Source organism: Octopus sinensis, linkage group LG25, assembly GCF_006345805.1.
Source record: "Octopus sinensis linkage group LG25, ASM634580v1, whole genome shotgun sequence".
NCBI classification, from domain to species: domain Eukaryota; kingdom Metazoa; phylum Mollusca; class Cephalopoda; order Octopoda; family Octopodidae; genus Octopus; species Octopus sinensis.
In genome coordinates this window covers 18,217,008-18,239,679 of record NC_043021.1, presented here as the reverse complement: position 1 = coordinate 18,239,679, position 22,672 = coordinate 18,217,008, and the positions used below count along the sequence as shown (strand labels likewise).

Sequence of the window (22,672 nt, the reverse complement as noted above, 5' to 3'; positions counted from 1 at the left end):
GTGCCACTGGCACTGGTATCACAGCTACAATTTCCGTCTGAAAGAAAGCAAAGAAAGTGACAAAGAGTTTCCCCACTACCTTCTTGCAGCTCATAGCAGGACTACTAATTAGTGAAATATGTGTTAATTATAGTTTTCCCAATAACTTACAATGGTGAGGCTGCATGTACTTCATGGTACCTATTAGATCACGATTGACAGAGTCAGCAAGAGTTAAGTGCATTGACCATCATCATCATCATTGTTCGACCGTGGTCGAGACAATGGAATTTACCATGCTACGCCAGACTTCACGGTCCATCATAGCATTACAGAGGTCCTGTTGCTGGATGCCTGTATCCCTGGAGACCACAAACACAGCACAGTGGAAGAAATAAGATAACCTAATAAATACTCTACAAATTTACCTGAAGCTTTATATATCTCCTTCTTCCTCAACACTCCAAATACATGTAACAATATTTTATTAGAAAGAAGGAAATGCATCAAGAGAAGTGTACAATTTGAAGTGGTACTCACTTGACAAATGCTCAAAATACGAGCTAGCTTTACTTCATCAATGTTGGGTGGTGTAGAGTGAGAAACTCGCGGCTTTCGGGGACGTCGTGGCTCTATGTCACCAGAAATATCCACTTGGATTCGGATGTCGGTGGCACAAACAACCAGAAGTTTCCTGCAGAAGAAATACAAAAGCAACTGAGATTCACATACCATACTACATCAGACATTAGAGCTGATAACTTTATAATTATCTGTGGAGATAAAGAATTAGATAAATAATATTCCACATCTTTTGCAGAGTTGAGATTACATTACCCTTTAGCATATAAACTGGCCCACATCTGGTCCAAAATTTCTACCTGTTTTAAATACAAACTAGCCAGATCCAGTCTCTCACACCTACCCTACAATATCATTCTAAAAAGAAATATTCACATCATCAAAATCACGAAGTTATGAAATGATGTGTGATTGATTCAAAACAATGTGGATAAATAAGAATTACATTTAGCAGAATAATCTGAATGCTAAAGGGTTAAGTTGAAGATATTCATTGTTTGGAGGGAGGGAGAGAGAGAGAGAGAATTTCTTTATTCACCTTTAGGTTGAGAAAAAGAGAGGACAATATGGGGACAGACAAAACAAACGTTGGGGTCAGGGTATTGAATGAGACGAAACGTATGAATAAACAAACAATAATTAAAATATATACAATTAAATGAGAATGAGTGATTAACAAAAAATGAAGAGGAGGACGCGGTTGACCCCACAAACCACATACTCACACTGAAGACTTTGCTTTCTCCTTTTTTCCATTCTTGATTAAACGGGTCCTTTCACTCGCAACATACTTGCTATATATTTCCATCGTTTACGAAACACACTTTGCGACAGGCATTTCTTCTCCAGCCTTATTTTCCGTTTCATGTGGAAAACGTTAAAGTCGATTAGCTCGAGACTGGAGATAAACATGCCTGTTGCAATTCGAGAGTTGAAATCATGGATTAGTATGGTTGAGTCAGACAGTGAATCAATATATCTGGTCTTTTCATATATATAGAGCCCACTCATGGAATCAGAACTTATTGATTACTTCTGGCTTGAGTGGCTGTGATTGTTGAGTGTGAGGGATTCACTGGGTTGGAGTCCGTTAAACTCACCTCCAGAACAACACTGACACAAATACATTTAGACACCTGCCTCTCATAAAATTTACCGAAGAGAAACATCATCTCTTCTCTCATCTTCCTCTTCAACTGGTTTAAACTGGTTGTGTGTATACTCACACACACACACATACACAAGAGAGAGAGAGAGAAACTTGTGTGGAAGCATATCACCTATACAAACATGTATGTACATGTGTTTGTATATTTATATACATATGAGGCGCAGGAGTGGCTGTGTGGTAAGTAGCTTGCTTACCAACCACATGGTTCCGAGTTCAGTCCCACTGCATGGCACCTTGGGCAAGTGTCTTCTACTATAGCCTTGGGCCGACCAAAGCCTTGTGAGTGGATTTGGTAGACGGAAACTGAAAGAAGCCTGTCATGTATATGTATATATATATATATATATGTGTGTGTGTGTGTGTTTGTGTGTCTGTGTTTGTTCTCCCAACATCGCTTGACAACCGATGCTGGTGTGTTTACGTCCCCGTAACTTAGCGGTTCTGGAAAAGAGACCGATAGAATAAGTACTGGGCTTACAAAGAATAAGTCCTGGGGTCGATTTGCTCGACTAAAGGCGGTGCTCCAGCATGGCCGCAGTCAAATGACTGAAACACGTTAAAGAGAAAGAGAGAATGTGCATACACACACACACACATGAATGCTTATGTATGTGTGTAATTAGGCATGTATACATTTATTTTTTTTTTTTGACCCCCCTTCGGTCAGACACTGACCATGGGTTTGCACCTAGAGAGTTACCCTCAGAGGCACAAGTCTGGGCAAGGTTGTTTTATGGAAGACCAGCAGTCGCCCATGCATACCGGTCTCCCCTCTCCACATCACTGATGTTGTCCAAGGGAAAGACAAAGGGGCCGATACAGCTTGGCACCTGTGACGTCGCAACTCATTTCTACAGCTGAGTGAACTGGAGCAACGTGAAATAAAGTGTGTTGCTCAAGAACACAACACGCAGCCCAGTCCGGGATTCGAGCTCACAATCTCACGATCGTAAGCTCGACGCTCTAACCACTGAGCCACACGTCTTCATTCATATATTTATACACACAATTATATATTTATACATGTTCACACCCATCTACCCAGTTCTGATTACAAAGTTCAATCAACCTAAGGTGCTGCATAGTGAAATTCAAACCAGAGACTCTTAACTACCCAGTTGGTCATGCCAGCAGCCGAACGACATAAATCACTTTATAGTGCACTTCGGCACTATGAGAGAAGAATTGCTCCTCGTTGGTGGTACCTGTTGCCAGCCAGGCAGACAGAAGTGGAGGCGGTTGGGGGTGGGGGGCTGCTTTGAAAATTAAGAATCCTGAGGCAATAGTGGAAGCTTATGAACGAGTGACTCTTCAGTTGAATCTCTGGTATCCTCACCATTTAATGAGCCTGCAGCATTTTCAAGAAAAACATTTTGAAAACAAACAAAAAAAATACATAAAAAAGTAAATAAAAAACCACTTTGTCAGAATCCCTGTTGTGTGAGAGAGAGAGAGTGGGTGTGAGAGAGAGAGTGAGTGAATGAGAGAGAGTGAGTGAGTGTGAGAGAGTGAATGAGAGAGAGTGAGTGAGTGAATGAGAGTGAGTATGTGAGAGAGTGAGTGTGAGAGAGAGTGAGTGAGAGAGAAGGAGAGAGAGGGAGAGAGAGAGACTGTGTGAGAGAGAGAGTGAAAGAGAGAGAGGGGGAGAGAGAGGGAGAGAGAGAGAGAGGGGGAGAGAGAGAGGGAGAGAGAGAGAGACAGACAGACAGACAGAGGGAGGGAGGGAGCATGCAGGAGACAGCTCTTTAGCTGCAAGAAATATTGCTGAGAAATTAGAGAGGCAGATATTACCGAGGAAAGTATTAACGAGAAGATAACGACGAAACACTATTATTGAGCAAAATATTAGCCAATTAAATGCTGACAGACTGAAGACTGATGATGGAATCAAGTTTTTATCTGTGGCAATCTAAGAGAGAAAGTGTGGCGGCAGATCAAAGCCATGAATAACATGATGAAGCCAACCAAACATAAATGGGTAAAGTTAATATTGTTGTTGCTAAACTGATGACCACATCAAAGCTTTCATTTCTATTTCCAGCCATAGTTTACTGATATACTACTGATGTATAATGTAATAGATATATAGAGCGTTGTTAAGTGCAGTGTGCTGAGCTTGGTAGAGAAAGAATTTTGTGGAAATTATTGGTGAGTGTCAGAAATTTGTTCTTCAGAACAACACATTCAACTGCAAATTTTATGGAAATCTTCAAAAACAATTTTGCTACATGTAGAATGGCATAATAGTGTACACACACACACACACATACATACATAGATAGGTAGGTAAATAGATTAATTTTCTATCTCTTCACACACACACACACACACAGATAGATAGGTAGGCAGGTGGATAGGTAGATAGATAGATAGATAGATAGATAGATAGATAGATAGATAGATAGGTAGGTAGGTAGGTAGGTAGGTAGGTAAGGCGGTGAGCAGGCAGAAACGTTAGCATGCCGGCCGAAATACTTTGCGGTATTTCGTCCACCGCTACATTCTGAGTTCAAATTCCGCCGAGGTCGACTTTGCCTTTCATCCTTTCGGGGTCGATAAATTAAGTACCAGTTGTGTACTGGAGTCGATATAATCGACTTAATCCCCTTGTTTGTCCCCTCTATGTTTAGCCCCTTGTGGGTAGTAAAGAAATAGGTAGGTAGGCAGCTAGGCAGCTAGGTAGAGAGATTAAATCAACTATGTTACTACAAAGCTCACTTTGTAACCATGTGGTTTGGGGTTCAGTCCCACTGTACAGCACCTTGAACAAGTGTTTTCTACTATACAACTGGGTCAACCAATGCCCTGTGAGAGAATATGGTAGACTAGACATAAGTTTCATAAACTACAAAATATAAATATCCACACCACCACACTTGAAACATACCTGTTATAAATCTTCATCTCGATTTCAATGTAGATGAAGGTATTTAGAATGCTCAAACTTATTTCTGCAAATGTGCTAAGCACTGATGCTTATCATAGTTTAATCAAAAAGTGTAGGAGCAAGGTAAATGTAGTAAAAATAGGGGTAGGGGTTGGTGGGGGCCCCATATAAGCAGCCCTTCAGAAATTGAGCCTCCTTACAATTCATGGTATGAAATTCATTGTCATTGCTCTGATTTGGTCATCAATGCCATGTATGTAGTTTAAAATGAAGTAAAAATGGGGTGCTCAGTGGGGCCCCAATTAGGTGGCCCTTAAAAAAAAATAGACCCCCTTAGGACATTCCCTGGGATTAGGGGAATCACTGGTTTGAGTTTCGTTGTCCTTGCACCAAAAGTCTAGGAGAAGTTAACGAACATAAAAACATAAGAGACAGAGAAACATCACTCAACTTTATAATAGAACAGAAACTGTGAGGAAGACCAACGTATATTTATATAAATATATGCGCATGGCGTTAGGAAGGGCATCCAGCCATAGAAAAACATGCCAAATCAGATTGGAGCCCGGTGCAACCTTCCAGCATGCCAGCCCAGTCAAACGGTCCAACCCATGCCAGCATGGACAACGGACGTTAAATGATGATGTGCATGTGTTTATCTCCTGCTTCCACTTCACAACCAGTATTAGTTTGTTTACGTCTCTGTACCTTAGCAGTTTAGAAAAAGGGACCGATAGAATAAGTGCTAGACTGAAAAATGAGGACTGGGGCTGATTTCTGTGATGAAAACTTTCCAAGTAGAGTGCCCAGCATTGCTGCAGTTCAAAGATTGAAACAATTAAAAAATAAAGAAAGGTGTGTGTGTGTGTGTGTGTGTGTGTGTGTGTGTGTGCATGCGTGCACATATGCATGCGTGCACATATGCATGCATGAAAATCATAACGATGGTCATCTTGCATGAGGTAAAGGATTCCCACTTGATGACAGTTGGTAGCAAAGATGTCTGTCCTTCATGTAGTCAGAAAAAAACTTCTACAATAACACCCCAGTTGTGTGGTAACCACTTGGAATTAAGTAGCTGCTGTTATTTAGCCCAGATTAACCTTCAGTCATCAACACCAACTGGTGAAACTTTTGCAGAAATCTTTAACCCACGCATGCCATCCATCTTGGTCCTGCATTAGTTGAAGGAGGTCTTTGGGAAGGCATCCTGGGTCTCTGATCAGTTGATCTACAAATGTTGCATTCAGATGACCTGCACAAGTACAGCTATGCTACAGCATCCAAATGGTGACCCTTCAGTAATTTTTTTTAAGGCTGTGTGTATACAGAACTACATTATCTAATGTGCCTGTTTCCTTTTAAGACTGGATCAGACATGATTTCAAAGAGATTTCAAAACTATCAGAAGCAGGTGAAGTGACCAAGTGTAGGTCTTTCCTCATATTGCCACATGTGAGATTTCATAGCCATGGGCTTTATGGTTGAAGGTGATTTTTTTTTTTCCAGTCCTGATGAAGTAGACAGGCATAGCAGCAAAGACCAATCCAACCATGACTATACTGCTTTATCTTTTGAAATTGAGTACTCAAGACATCATTATCTAATGTGCCCTTTTATTAGGCAGTAGAGAGTGGTTTGAGGAGGGGAGATTTTGCTGCTGTTTCTAGCAGCTTGATTTGCAAGGGGGACATATTTGGGAGGATATTCTCAGTCAACCACTTCACTAAGTCAGAAGAGACAGTTGCAGCCATGGTCAACTGACTTAAAGTACAAGAGGTGCAGTTGAATGGTTTGGTTTCAATAAGGTGCTAATCAGACACTGCTATATGTGTATGTGTGTGAGAGAGAGAGAGAGCAGAGGCTGTGATTGTAGAGTAAAGATTGGTTATGGAGGTAACAAAGAGATCAAGAGTACACAAGTCAGAAATGCCAGAAAGAGGTACAATTATGCCAGAAAGAGGTACAATTATGCCAGACAGAGGTACAATTGATGCATCTCCCTAATGTGACAAGTGCAGAAGTAGTTAGCTAGAAAGAAGTGCCTATACCTGGCATTCATCAATCTGGAAAAGGTTTTTGACCGGCTTTCCACACTCTGTAATTTTTTCTAAGAGCAGATGAATGGCTTGTGAAGGCTGGACAAGTTATGCAGAGAAGCACAGTCATCAAGGTGACAGTCCACAATGGGTTCAGTGAAATATGTACCCTCAACATAATTCTGAAGGAGAATCAGCATAACACATTATGTAACAAGGTTGCTCTTCTTTGAATTACAAATACAATTTGTACAGCAGGCTTCCATACAGTTTCTGTCAATCTAATTTCACTCACAAGATATGGGTCGACCTGTGGAGGCACAAACACATAGGCCTCATGCACACAAGTATATATATACATATATGATGGACTTCTCTCAGTTTTCATCAACCAAATCCATTCAGAAGACTATGGTACTCAGGGTTACAATAGAAGACATTTGCCCAATGTGCCATGCAGTGGGACTAAACACCTAAGCATGTGTTAGCCACACAGCCTCTGTGTGTGTGTGTGTGTGTGTGTGCTTGTGAGTGTCCTTACAAATTTAGTTAAGTCTAGCTATTTTACCATCAACATAGGCGCAGGAGTGGCTGTGTGGTAAGTAGCTTGCTTACATGGTTCCGGGTTCAGTCCCACTGCGTAGCACCTTGGGAAAGTGTCTTCTACTATAGCCTCGGGCCGACCAAAGCCCTGTGAGTAGATTTGGTAGACAGAAACTGAAAGAAGCCCATTGTATATATGTGTGTATATATATATATATATATGTGTGTGTGTGTGTGTGTGAGCATGTTTGCGTGTCTGTGTTTGTCCCCCTAGCATTGCTTGACAACCGATGCTGGTGTGTTTACGTCCCCGTCACTTAGCGGTTCGGCAAAAAGAGACCGATAGAATAAGTACAGGGCCTACAAAAAGAATAAGTCCTGGGGTCGAGTTGCTCGATTAAAGGCGGTGCTCCAGCATGGCCGGCCGCAGTCAAAATGACTGAAACAAGTAAAAGAGTAAAACAACATTAGGTCGGTGATGCCAGTCAGTAAGAGAGGTAAGGAGAAGAAGAAGGAATCAACAGAAGAAATGTAATTTGTGCGGATGCGGAGTTGCTGTCCTGTGTGAGAGGCATTGCAGAAAAGGCTAAAAGGAGGTCATCACAAGTTGGATGAAAGCGATAAGATACTGGGCTTGGCACTGAACTGGAGCTGGCTCCAAATTAACACAAACAGATTTATCTCCCTTACGCTACAAACTTACCATATTAGGCGGTGGTTACACATCCACACTTACACATTTATTCATTCATTCAATCACTGGTGTTGCTTGCTGTAACCATCACCAGCTGCCTGTCAGATGGAAAAAACAGTCACAAGGTAAAGGAAGCTGTAAAGAGGACAATTATCTCCCTTTACTGTAAATACAGCCATTAAGAGGAACATTAACGAACCAGACATTGATTTATTATTACACATACAATCTTCTGTCAGAATGTGACTGTTGAACACACACACACACACACACACACACCTGGTACAGCTCTAATATCAACAGTTTATATTATCAGTCTCTAAAGTGTGTGTGTGAGTGTGTGTGTGCACGTTGCATGATTACCCTCTGATGTGTGTGTGTGTATGTGAGTGTGTGTGTGTGTGTGTTGGGATAGGAATTAACTGTAGATGTAACAAGAATATTTCTCTATGCTAGATTCTATAAAAGAATAAGAGACTTAATGAAATAGGAAATATTCAAAATTCAAAGAAACATTATATGAAAAAATAAAAATTTAGAATGACACATGAAAAATAATCGTATAGGTGCAGGAGTGGCTGTGTGGTAAGTAGCTTGCTTACCAACCACATGGTTCCGGGTTCAGTCCCACTGCGTGGCATCTTGGGAAAGTGTCTTCTACTATAGCCTCGGGCCGACCAATGATAGATGGAAACTGAAAGAAGCCCGTTGTATATATGTATATATGTGTGTATATATATATATATATAATAATATATATATATATATATATATATATATATATATATGTGTGTGTGTGTTTGTGTGTCTGTGTTTGTCCCCCAAGCATTGCTTGACAACTGATGCTGGTGTGTTTACGTCGCCGTCACTTAGCGGTTTGGCAAAAGAGAGCAATAGAATGAGTACTGGGCTTACAAAGAATAAGTCCCAGGGTCGATTTGTTCGACTAAAGGCGGTGCTCCAGCATGGCCACAGTCAAATGACTGAAACAAGTAAAAGAGTAAAAGAGAGTAAAGAGTATATTACATTCCTTAAAACACACACAAATATAAATATATATATATATATATAGGGAGAATTCTTAAAAAAACAAAAGATGAAGACAGGTGGTGTAGACAACAAACAGATGTATTAGTATAATGCTAGGGAAGTGAAACAGTCTTTAACATTCCGGGCCTACGCTCTTCCACAGAAAGAAACAAGGAGAGAATAAAGAATGTGTAGTGGCTAGCGATCTATCATGGCAAATTTAAACCATATATATATATACATATATATATATATATATATAATATATATACAACAAGCAGGTGTATTTAATGCTTGGGAAAAATGGAAAAGTCTTTGAGACTTCGAGCCTACATATATCCTTCCCTTAGAGGCAGATCTACGACTCTAGTTGAAAGGTGTATAAGACTTATATATACACACTTCACCTTTATCATTGTGTATTGAAACCACTGTATATAGAAACTAGAAGCACTCAATACTGGTCATCTTGAGCCTCTTAATCTGAGAAGATTTGCAAGGTCTGTATGGATGATGACATTTCTCCTCAATAATTACTCACACATCAGGACAAGAGCATAAAGTTGGCGGAAGAGCCTGTCAATTACATCAACTCCAGTAATTGACTGGTCCTTCATTTCATTGACCATGAAAGGCTAAATCAGTGAGATTTTGAATTCAGAGCATAATAACAGAGTGAACTAAACACCATAAGGTAATTACGTTAATTAGCCAATGAAATATAATTTACCTTTCTACAAAGGTACCATTAAATATAGTAAGATTATTTCTTAACCTCAAATATATATATATCCCTAGTTTATTCCATCCTCATACTCTCATGAAAAAGCATCCACTCTCTTCCTCTCCCATCATCCACCATCCTCAGCTGTTCCTTTTGTTCCTTCTGAGCTTGTTCTAAAACCTCATCACTACTTTTCTTTTATCGCCTTCAGCCAAATACCTCCTCTAGAGTAATACAACTGTGCTTGTCCCGCTATCATCCCTTAGCCTTTTGACATCTAGCATACAGCTACTCATCTTCACCCTCCCCTCCCAAATACTTCTTCATAGAGGGAGCTTCTCCTTCTTTTCTTTCTCTGTTCTTTTCTGTCATGCAAGCTATAAGGCAACCTCACTAGTGCTGGTGGTACAAGAAAAGCACCCAGTACACCTTGTAAAGTGGTCAGCATAAGAAAGGCATCCAGTCATAGAAACCATGCCAAAACAGACAACTGGAGCCAGACACAGCCCTGAAACTCCCCACTTCCCTGTCAAACCATCCTATCCATGCCAGTATGGAAAGCAGGCATTAAAATGATAATTTTTGATATACACTCACACATACACACTTTCTTTTTCAATAAAGAACTCTGGCCCAGAATTATTAAATTTTAGTAATGTTTGCTAAATTGACAACTTAATGATGCCTTTCATATTTTTCATGCAACAGACTTAATAGTCCACAGAATTCGCAGGTCACCCTTCAATGAGATATTCAGTATAGCTAGACCATATACGTCGTACCACCCCCAGCTCTGCTAACATAACACATGTTGATTGAAGATGGACCTTTTCTTAAAATATACAAATAAAGAGAGTTAGAACATGGACTTGATATATTAAAAAAGGTGAACCTTCAATTCAATATAGAAATGTATAGAGTTGAAACATAGGCATAGGAGTGGCTGTGTGGTAAGTAGCTTGCTTACCAACCACATGGATCCGGGTTCAGTCCCACTGCGTGGCACCTTGGGCAAGTGTCTTCTGCTGTAGCCTCGGGCCGACCAAAGCCTTGTGAGTGGATTTGGTAGACGGAAATTGGAAGAAGCCCGTTGTATAAATGTATATATATATGTATGTGTGTGTGTTTGTGTGTCTGTGTTTGTCCCCCTAGCATTGCTTGACAACCGATGCTGGTGTGTTTATGTCCCCGTCACTTAGCGGTTCGGCAAAAGAGACCGATAGAATAAATACTGGGCTTACAAAAGAATAAGTCCCGGGGTTGAGTTGCTCGATTAAAGGCGGTGCTCCAGCATGGCCGCAGTCAAATGACTGAAACAAGTAAAAGAGTAAAAAAAGAGAGAATGTGCTTCGCATATAAACAGTACAGAACAGAGTACTGAATGCAGAAACAAAGCTTGACCATGGACTTTATATACAGTAAGAGAGGTGAACCGTGTATTTTACAGAGCGTTGGAACAATGCACTCTATGTATAAACAAAGCTGCACTTTATAATTGATATATAAATATAGAGAGATGGGCCATATAGTTAATAAATAAATACATAGAGCTGATCTATGTATTTAATGTATGAATAAAATGGACCATATAGTTAATAAATAACTGGGGAACTGGGCCATGTATTTAATATGCAGATATGGATAATGTACGTAATATACAAATATATTGATAAAAAAATGTACTAACTTGGAAATTGATTAAGTCTAACCATTTTCTGTTTTGCTTTGTAATCATTGATAAAATATTTAAACTCCTTTGCTTCAATATTCTATGAGAGATATCTAAATGGCGAGATAGTCATTGGAACAATCAATCGCACAAACTAGGTAGACAAAGCAATCAGAGAGGTACCTAATGATTTAGCGGCTCAATGCATTGTCAATACATTGACAAAAGAGGGCTAATACAGAAATAGGGAGTTAATGATGGGAGAGATGATGATAGGGGAGGGCTAACATAGAATTTGGGAGATGATGATGGGGAAAGGCCAATATGGAAGATAACGATGATGGGAGAGGGCTAACATGAAAGTGGGAAGATGATAGTTGGGGGAGGGCAAACATGAAAGTCAGAAGATGAGGATCAGGAAAGGCTAATATGGAAAACGCTGATGATGATGATGAGAGAGGGATAACATGAAAGTGTGAAGATGACCATGAAAAGGGCTAACATTCCAAACATTTATCCCAGTGGTTCTCAACCATTTTTTCCCTATCAACCATCATAACCATAAAAAAAGAAATCCTACAGTATTTTTATAAATATTACTAGGAATTGCATTAAAAAAATTGAAATATTTTGTGTATTGTAGAAGTGTAACCAGTTTATTGCACATAATCTTTAACAACAAAATCTTATATGGACCCCCACCCCACCCAGCAAGGGCCATATGGACCCCGGTTGAGAATCACTGATTTATCCTATAAACATTTTAATTCATCCATCATCTTATTTCTTCCTCTAAGAGACTTTTTAATATTCCTTATAAACAAATTATTGTTTCTTGTCAATAGATGCAGAGAAGCAGTCTTTCAAGTTGAAGGAGGAAGGAGAATAGGAAGCTGTGAGGTTCATGCCTTTCCCCAACAGCGTAAATGAAGTGAGACAGTTTTATCTAGGAAGTGAAAGAAAACAGCTGACTCAACTCTCTTGCTTCGAGAAGTTCACCTGAACTCCAACTTATTGAATATCAATCAATCGATAAACACATTTTTTTAATTGATTTTCCCAAATTGTTGTGTTTTTAAACAAAATTGGAATTCTCAACAGAAAATAATCGTGTAATTGCTAAACTGAATACTGCTGCTACAAGTGGTGGTGGTGGTGGTGGTAGTTTTTCAAATTTTGGCACAAGGCCAGCAATTTTATGGAAAGAGGGTTAGTCAATTTCGTCAACCCCAGTACTTGACTGGTACTTTGTTTTATTGAACCCAAAAGGATGAAAGCAAAGTTGACCTCAGAGGCATTTGAACTCTGAACGTAAAGCCAGAAGTGCTATAAACCATTTTGTCTAGTATGCTTGTTTGCCGCCTTAATATTAATAATAATAATAACAACAACAATAATGATGATGATAGTCCTTTCTGCTGTAGGCACAAGGCCTAAAATTTGGGAGAGGAGACTAGTCGATTATATTGACCCCAGTGTTTTACTGGTACTTAGTTTTATTGACCCTGAAAGGATGAAAGGCAGGGTCAAATATTACTATAGGCACAATGCCTGAAATTTTTGAAGGGAAGGAATTAGTTAATTACATCAACCCCCAGTAATCAGTTTTTACTTATTTCAGGCAAGGTCAACCTCAGCAAAATAATAATAATAATAGTTTCAATTTTTGGCATAAAGCCAGCAACTCTCTGGAGTTGAAAGCCAAAGTTGGTCCTGAAGAAACTCTAACCTAGAATTTAATGAATCAGAAGAATTATCACAAATCATTTTCTTTTTTTTTTTTTTCTTTTCTGATGCTCTGATAATTCTGCTAGCTAACTACCTTTCATAATTATTTCAAATTTTGGTATAAAGCTAGCAGTTTTAGGTGGCAAGGACCAGTCAATTACTTCAACCCCATTTCGTGACTGGTAGTTTATTTTATCAACTCCAAGAAAATGAAATGACTTTAGTGTGATTTGAACTCAAAATGTAAGGAGTTGGAAGAAGTACTGCAAAGCATTTACTTCAGTGCTCTAATAGGCCTTTCATTTCTCATTGCCCTTAACTGTTTCTAAATTCGGTGCAAAGCCAGAAACTTGAAGGAAGAGGTTTAATCAATTATGTTAATAATCCCAGTACATGGCAGGGACTTTATCAAAAGAATGAAAGGAAAAATTGGCCTTGGTAGGATTTGAACTCAGAGCACAAACAGCTGGAACAAATACTGCAAAACATTCTGTCCAGTACACTAACAATTAATAATAATACAATCCTTTCTACTATATGCACGAGGACTGAAATTTGAGGGTGGGGCTAGTTGATTACATCAACCCCAGTGCTTGACTGGTACTTAAATTTTTCAACTCTGAAAGGATGAAAGGCAAAAATCAACCTCGGTGGAATTTGGGCTCAGATGTAAAGATGGACAAAATACTGCTAAGCATTTCATCCAGCATGCCAACAATTCTGCCAGTTCCCCCACCTTAATTAATTAATTAATGATAATGACAATGATTTCTAATTCAGGTACAAGGTCAGTAACTCAGAGGGGAGTGGTACTTAACTGGTACTTTATTTTATCAACCTTGGAAAGATGAAAAGCAAAGTTGAACTGAGAACATAAAGAGCTTAAGGAAATACAACAAAGCATTTTGTCCAAGGTTGTGCCATCTCATGGCCCTTGATTTCTGATGGAGGCACAAGGCCAGAAATCTTGAAGGAGAAATTTCACCAATGCCATCAACTTCAGTACTTTATTTAGTCGATCTCAGAGGAATGAAAGGTAAAGTTAATCTCAGTAGGTTTTGAACTCAGAATGTAAAGAGCTGGAAAGAGGAATTTTTCTCACACCTTAACAATTTGGCCAAACCAGCACCGATATGACACCTGTTTCTACAAGGTCTGAAATTTCTGAGGGGGCAGTAGTCAAACTGATACTGGTATTTGATTGGGATCTTCTTTACCCCTGCTCCCCCCACACTACTCCCCACAACCCAGAGAGATGAAAGGCAGTGCTGATCTCAGCAAGATTTGAAAACAGAATGTAAAAATCCCATTGCCAATCCACCACTCTGTAACACCACCACCACCACCACCACCAACACGACCACCACCTCTGTTAAGTCTAATACCATTTTCTGTTTCAACTGTCACTGCTGCCATTGCTGCTAATAGTACTAAAATTAAATGCTAATTTCTAAAGAGACTTTAGTTTGAAAGTCATCACTGCTACTTCCACTACCACCTCTCTGCTAAGTTTAATACCATTTTGTTACAATTGCTGCTACTACTACTACAACCACCACCACTAGCAGCAGCAGCAAAGTAAAAGTTTGATTTGAACAAGTTTTTAACAATCACAAAATAACATTAAGCCGGTTGGTTACCATGACAAACAAAAAAGAACCACTTCTCCAGTCAGAATTGGAGTAGCAATATTAACATTTACTTAGTTAAAAGGTTAACAACCTGTTTCTCTCGTTAACATTGATGTCACTGTATTAATTAGCTCTACTAATAAAAACTGTACAAGAAAAGCAGGTGTTGATACAGAATGCATTGTACACAGGTGTGTGTTGGAAGTTATTAACCAAACACTCTCTGCATAATACACCGGACTCGATTTGCCCCACTCCAGACCCTTCAGACACTCCAAATCCACAGCCTATAATACTCAGCTTGTCCCCACTCCAGTTTCTATGCACCTCTCCACCACACATTCACAGGTCAGTGACTTCAGAATTTTTAAATAATTTACTCTCCAAATGCCAATAACCAAAAGCATGTGATGGATTAAATGCTCAACGATCCCCTTATTGAATAACTCCATTCCAATTATTACCCGTTACACTCCAACAACACACACACATACACACACACACACACACAATATTTACTATAAATAAAATATCTCAATTGTAATCCATAAGTTATCAATGAATGGATAAACGTCAGAGATGAGTTATTAACAAGGTTTATAACTTTTGGGACTATTAACAGAATCATTAACAATGTAATAAACATTAATATCTACATCTTTACATCTAGCAGTTACAGTTTGATGTATGACATAAATGTGGCAATGACTTCAGTGATAAAAATGCTATTCCTCTCAGTTCAGAAATAGAGATCCTTAGTTCAAATCCAGGCTGGTACTTTGAATAACACATCCCAAAATAAGATATCTAATGATGAATGAGACCAAAGTGTTTGAATGGGGGGGGGGGTGTATTGGTTTTGAATGTTGACACAAGGTTACCTTTCAGGGGAGGGCCTAAGCTGATCAGATTTACCCCAGTGCCCAATTGGTACTTATTTTATCGACCCTGAAAGGATAAAAGGTAAAGTTGGCTTTGGTGCAATTTGAACTCAGCACATAAAGGCAGACAAACATGCTGCTAAGCATTTTGCCGGGTGTTCTAACGATTCTGCCAGCTCACCACCTTTTTCTTTCTTTACTACCCACAAGGGGCTAAGCAGAGAGAGGACAAACAAGGACAGACAAACAGATTCAGTCGATTATATCGACCCCAGTGCATAACTGGTACTTATTTAATCGACCCCGAAAGGATGAAAGGCAAAGTCAACCTCGGCAGAATTTGATCTCAGAACGTAGCGGCAGACGAAATACCTATTTTTTTACTACCCACAAGGGGCTAAACACAGAGAGGACAAACAAAGATAGACAAACGGATTAAGTCGATTATATCGACCCCAGTGTTTTACTGGTACTTATTTAATCGACCCCGAAAGGATGAAAGGCAAAGTCGACCTTGGCAGAATTTGATCTCAGAACGTAGCGGCAGACGAAATACTTATTATTTTACTACCCACAAGGGGCTAAACACAGAGAGGACAAACAAAGACAGACAAACGGATTAAGTCGATTATATTGACCCCAGTGTTTTACTGGTACTTATTTAATCGACCCCGAAAGGATGAAAGGCAAAGTCGACCTCGGCAGAATTTGAACACAGAACGTTGCGGAAGACGAAATACCGCTAAGCATTTTGCCCGGCGTGCTTGAAAGAATTGTAAGCATAGCCACATTAAAGAAAGACTGACCATTATTACAGAAATCACATAGACTAAGCAAAAAAAGTCCTGTTGTTGTCATCTCTGCCCACTACATGAGTCTTGGTGTACCCTGGTCATTTAGTGACCCCCTTGAAGCGTATAAATTTCTGTTGCATAATACAATATGTACCCATATATGCACACATTGAGATTAGATTTTGTGTTGGAACAGGTGTAGTTAAATGACCTGAATATTGCAAGTATTTCCTGCAGACCAATGGTAGATAAAATGCAGTGTCAAAACTGACAAGTAAGAATTAACTTACTCATTAATCAGCAAATGATCAGTGCATTATCATCTGTGTCATTCTTACAGACCTGATTATAATATCACAATAAATTGCATTATAATAATAATAATAATAATAATAATAATAATAATAATGATGGCTTCAAAATTTGGCACAAAGCCAGAAATTTTAAGAAGTTAGGGTTCGTTGCATGATAATAAATTTTAGGATTTAAATTTTGCATATTTTCAAAATAACTAAGGATCAAAGTTAAAGTTTCATATTATATATTTCATCATCATCATCATCATTTAACATCCGTTGTCCATTCTGGCAAGGGTTGGACAGTTTGACCAGGGCTAGTAAACTGAGGGACTGCACCAGACTCCAGTCTGATTTGGCATGGTTTCTACGGCTGGATGCCTTTCCTAACACCAACCACTTTACAGAGTGTACTGGGTGCTTTTACATGCCACCAGCAGAGGTACCAGTTACATGACACTAGTATCTGCCATGACTATGATTTCACTCAGCTTGATGGGTCTTCTACTCAAGCACAGTATATTGCCAAAGGTCTCAGTCATTTGTCATTGCCTCCATGAGGCCCTACACTTGTAAGGTGCTATTTACAAGCCAGCTACATGACACCAGCATCAGCCACATTGCTTCTGTGAGGCCCAACACTCAAAAGATGCCATTCATAAAGTTCATTGATTAGTTATCATTAGTTACATTCATGCAAAATCTTGCAAGAAGCAAATCAATTTGATAAACATTTTCCCCAGCATAGCAAACAAGCTTGCTCGTCAAGAAACTAAAAAAGTTTCAATTTAAATGTCTGAGACAATCTGTTAATAAGGTTTAACAGATTATTAACCTCATTTTTAGAGAATTAATTCATTTTCAATATTCACATTCACATTATATTTCTTCATTTGTCATCAGGTGTCATATTCCAGGATGTGTACCAGACCATAATGCCAGGCAGGATTTGAACTAGGAATCTTTAAGGTTTATGACTCTTTCTTAATTTATGCATAAGGCCAGCAATTTTGAGAAGCAGTGGGAGGGTGCTATCAATTACATTGATCTTAGTACTTGACTAGTTCAATTATTTTATCAATCTTTAAAGGATAAAAGGCAAGGTACCCCTCAGCAGGATTTGAACTCAGAATGTAAAGAGCTGGATCAAATACTGCTAGGCATTTTTTTACAATGCTCTAATGATTTTTGCCTTAACTATGGGTTCCCCATACCTCTATCATTTGTTTGCCTTTGAACAAACTACCATCAAAATGTGGGGTTTTATGGGGGGCTTTTTTGTCATCTACAACTTGCACTGATGATGATAAACACGTCCTACAGATTGTGTCCCATTACTCATGTCCTGAATTCAACAGCATTCAAAGTACCACTCTCCTCCATCAGAGTCTTCACCATGCTTTTGGAAGGAGACCCACAATTTAGCCTTCCATGAGCCAATTCCCAGATGATAACATGGCTGGTGAGCAACTCTGGATGTCACAGAGCTGTAGCAATCTTCCAGGGTCAGCTTGTGAGGGGACATTTCCTTATAGAATTGCTCACTGATTACTTTCTACATACAGCTGACATAGAAAATGAAACAGCACAGCTTATGTGTAGCAGTCCTCGAACTTGATTGTGGGCATAATAAGGATTCAAGTTTCACAGTCATAAATAAAGACTGACTTGGATGAGGAATGGAATCTGAAATAATCTTTTACTGTAACTTTAAAGTGGATTCATCTGATATTTGGTGACGGAATCTTTATAATTCAATAATTCTAAAAGAGACACAACATTCTACCAATGTTTCATGCGCTGACATGACATCACATTAGAAGCTACAGAAACTCTCTGTTGTACATAAAACTACCAAACCATACCAAATACAATCCATTAAGAGGCGGGATCATCATCATCATCATTTTATGTCTATTCTCCATGCTGGCATGGGTTGGGCAGTCTGACAGGAGCTGACAAGACCGGGAGCTGACAAGACCAGGAGCTGAGAAGGCCAGGAGCTGAGAAGGCCAGGAGCTGAGAAGGCCAGGAGCTGAGAAGGCCCAAGAGCTGACAAGGTAAGGAGCTGACAAGGCCAGGAGCTGACAAGGCAAGGAGCTGACAAGGCCAGGAGCTGACAAGGCCAAGAGCTGACAAGGCCAAGAGCTGACAAGGCCAGGAGCTGACAAGGCCAGGAGCTGAAAAGGCCAGGAGCTGACAAATCCAGGAGCTGACAAGGCCAGGAGCTGTACCAAGCAAGCTCTATTGTCCATTTAGGCATGGTTTCTACAACTGAATGTTCATCATAATGCCAACCACTTTACAGAGTGTACTGGGTGCTTTTTATGTGACACCATCACTGGCAGGGTCACCAATAAGGTGTAGATGCTAATTAAACTGTAGTTTGCTAGACTGGTTTGGCTGACTGTGGTGAGCCCCTGGCAACTACAAAGGAACACTGTATATAGAGATCAGAAAAATGTTACACTACATTTCACAAGGCCAACTGAGACAGTTGATTATATTGCATTTGCAGTTCTGTCTTCATATTTTGCCATTCTCTATCTCCCACTTAAAAAAGGTTAAGATTCTTTTAACTTACAAGATTCTAAGTAAAATTAACCCTTTAGCATTTAAACAAGTCGTACCCAGCCCCAATATTCTACCTGTTTTATGTTCAAACTGGCCAGATCCAGCCTTTCAAACCAGTCTTGCAATGTCATTCTAAAAATAAACAATCACATCATCAAAATCTTGGAACTAAGAAACAAAGCATGATTAATTCAAAAGAATACGAATAAACAGGCGCAGGAGTGGCTGTGTGGTAAGTAGCTTGCTTACCAACCACATGGTTCCGGGTTCAGTCCCACTGCGCGGCATCTTGGGCAAGTGTCTTCTGCTATAGCCCCGGGCCGACCAATGCCTTGTGAGTGGATTTGGTAGATGGAAACTGAAAGAAGCCTGTCGTATATATGTATATATATATATGTATGTGTGTGTGTTTGTGTGTCTGTGTTTGTCCCCCTAGCATTGCTTGACAACCGATGCTGGTGTGTTTATGTCCCCGTTACTTAGCGGTTCGGCAAAAGAGACCGATAGAATAAGTACTGGGCTTACAAAGAATAAGTCCCGGGGTCAAGTTGCTCGATTAAAGGCAGTGCTCCAGCATGGCCGCAGTCAAATGACTGAAACAAGTAAAAGAGTAAACAAACGTCACATTTGACAAAGTAATCTGAATGCTAAAGGGTTAAAGAGATAAAGGGAAGTTAACAGAATAAAGCAGATGTGAATCTAAAGGCCAAGTCTTCAGCAACATGACAGCGGTGATACTAATCAGACATATTTCCACACTGCACGTAATTTGCAGATAAAGATGCATCAGTTGCAGTTTGAGGCAAGCTCTCTAGCTCTGGGCTAACACCTCCATCTGTGAGGGTGAGTGGATGAGTGAATGTGAATGTGTGACAAAGAGAGGGGGAGCAGGAGAGAGAGAGAGAGAGTGTGGAGGAGGCGCACATGCACACACAAAGGTGTGGATACTGAAGGTGCCTTTCAGCTAGGTACCAGCAAGAATAACTTTCTCGCCCTTATCTACATCAGAGATCAGATCTACTTCGTACCTGGTGCAATTAAAAACACACCTGGAAGATGGGTGTAGACCGGTGATGATATATTTGTAGGGAAACTTCAACAACATTGGGAGATTAACTCCGAAGGAAAATATTTACTTTAAATCATTGCAAGGATTTATTTGAACTTTATCACAATACACACACACACACACACACACACATGCACTTATCTATATAACACACACACATATGTATATGCATACATGCATGTGTATGTACACACAAACATACACATACATACATTTATACATACAAATTTTTTTAATGAATTATTATTTTGTTTTTTAACTTCCAGTGTTGTTTGAGAAAATATTAAAATATGGTTTCAGAGAGACTTCAAAGCTGAAGAACTGAAGAATGTTTTGACAACATAGTGCTTTTTGTGTGTGTGTGAGAGAGAGAGAGAGAGAGAGACAGAGAGAGCACAAGAAAAAATGTGATGTATTTAGGTGTACAAGAATTTCCTATTTGGTTACAAGTAGGGCTCTTACAAGTAAAGAAAAGCTTTTCTGTTTTGAATATATGTGAAAAGGACATTGCTCACCAGAATATCAACTGTCTGGATCAATAGCAGAATTTTCTTGAATCATGAGATAAAAACAGATTTCTTTATTTCTTTCTTGATTATATAAAGAATATTACACGGTACATCCATTACAGAAAGCTATCAAGTGAAAACCAGATATCATATAGACTTTAGACACAATCGATTCAAAAATTATTTTGCTATTATCCCAAAATTGAATGTTTGGGACAAAAGTCTTTGGTCTATTTTATCAAATTTAAAAGTTTCAGCATTTCCACATCAACTCCAAAACTGCCAAGACCTTACCTAACAATGGAGCCCTAACCAACAAGGAAGTCCTGACCAATGAGGCAGCTCTAACCAACAAGGAAGTCCGAACCAACAAGGGAGCCCTAACCAATGAGGGAGTTCTAACCAACAAGGAAGTCCGAACCAACAAGGGAGCCCTAACCAATGAGGGAGTTCTAACCAATGAGTGAACCCTAACCAATGAGGGAGTTCTAACCAATGAGTGAACCCTAACCAACAAGGGAGTCCTAACCAATGAGGGAGTTCTAACCAATGAGTGAACCCTAACCAACAAGGGAACCCTAACCTATGAGGGAGTTCTAACCAATGAGTGAACCCTAACCAACAAGGGAGTCCTAACAAATCAGGGAGTTCTAATCAATGAATGAACCCTAACCAATGAGTGAACCCTCACCAACAATTAACTAACTAACAAGGGAACCCTAATCAATGAGGGAGTTCTAACCAATGAGTGAACCCTAACCAACAAGGGAGCCCTAACCAATGAGGGAGTTCTAACCAATGAGTGAACCCTAACCAACAAGGGAACCCTAACCAATATGCATCCCTAACTAATGAGGGAGTCTTAACCAATGAAAGAGACCTAATCAACAAGAGTCTCCAGCAAACAAGGGAGCTTTAACCAATGAGCAAGTCCTAACCAATGAGAGAGTTCTATTCAATGAAGGATCCCTAACTAATGAAACAATTTTGTAAGTGGTTGTTCAGCCCATTAGAAATAGTAGAACTATCTCCCTCAAATTAAACACTGCTGTCTTGCAAAGGAGAAATACATAAGATGATGTAGTCCTAGATATGCAATGTCCAAAAGAAGGAATAATCTGGAGCTAAACAACAACAGTAATGAGTCAATCAGGGGGATCTCCATGTAGTTGTTTCCCTCATTAGTTAGGGATGCATATTGGTTAAGGTTCCCTTGTTGGTTAGGGTTCACGCATTGGTTAGAACTCCCTCATTGGTTAGGGTTCCCTTGTTGGTTCAGACTTCCTTGTTGGTTAGAGCTGCCTCATTGGTCAGGACTTCCTTGTTGGTTAGGGCTCCATTGTTAGGTAAGGTCTTGGCAGTTTTGGAGTTGATGTGGAAATGCTGAAACTTTTAACTTTGATAAAATAGACTAAAGACTTTTGTCCCAAACATTCATAGAGACCTTAAATCAGATCCTACTATCATGAAAACATAAAGGAAGGACAGTTTGGATTTTTTAAAAATGGGGGCACATCACCATCAATCTGTCATCATGATCCCATCATTCCTTCCATCTAAACTTTAATATCATCATCATCGTCACCAACATCAAAATCACTGTGACCATGCCACTAACATGACAGATAGTGGACCAACAGGGTAAGGCTGTGAGCTGGCAGAAACGTTAGCACGCCGGGCGAAATGCTGAGAGGTATTCCGTCAGCCGTTACATTCTGAGTTCAAATTCCGCCGAGGTCGACTTTGCCTTTCATCCTTTCGAGGTCGATAAATTAAGTACCAGTTTCACACTGGGGTCGATGTATTCGACTTAATCCCTTTGTCTGTCCTTGTTTGTCCCCTCTATGTTTAGCCCCTTGTGGGTAATAAAGAA

The 22,672-nt window shown here is 39.6% G+C and overlaps 1 protein-coding gene across 4 annotated transcripts in view; it reads right to left on the bottom strand.

Annotated features, from left to right (window-relative positions):
* LOC115224231 (protein KIAA0100) overlaps positions 1–22,672 on the bottom strand; it is a 437,418-nt gene that overhangs the window by 147,307 nt on the left and 267,439 nt on the right. For all 4 annotated transcript variants that reach the window (XR_005003864.1, XR_005003866.1, XR_005003865.1 and 1 more), the window contains exon 4: positions 520–673. Coding sequence is in view for 1 of the 4 variants with exons in the window: in XM_036513442.1 (XP_036369335.1) it covers positions 520–673 (154 nt within the window). In the remaining 3 variants the exon portion in view is untranslated. The remainder of the gene's footprint in view (positions 1–519; positions 674–22,672) is intronic.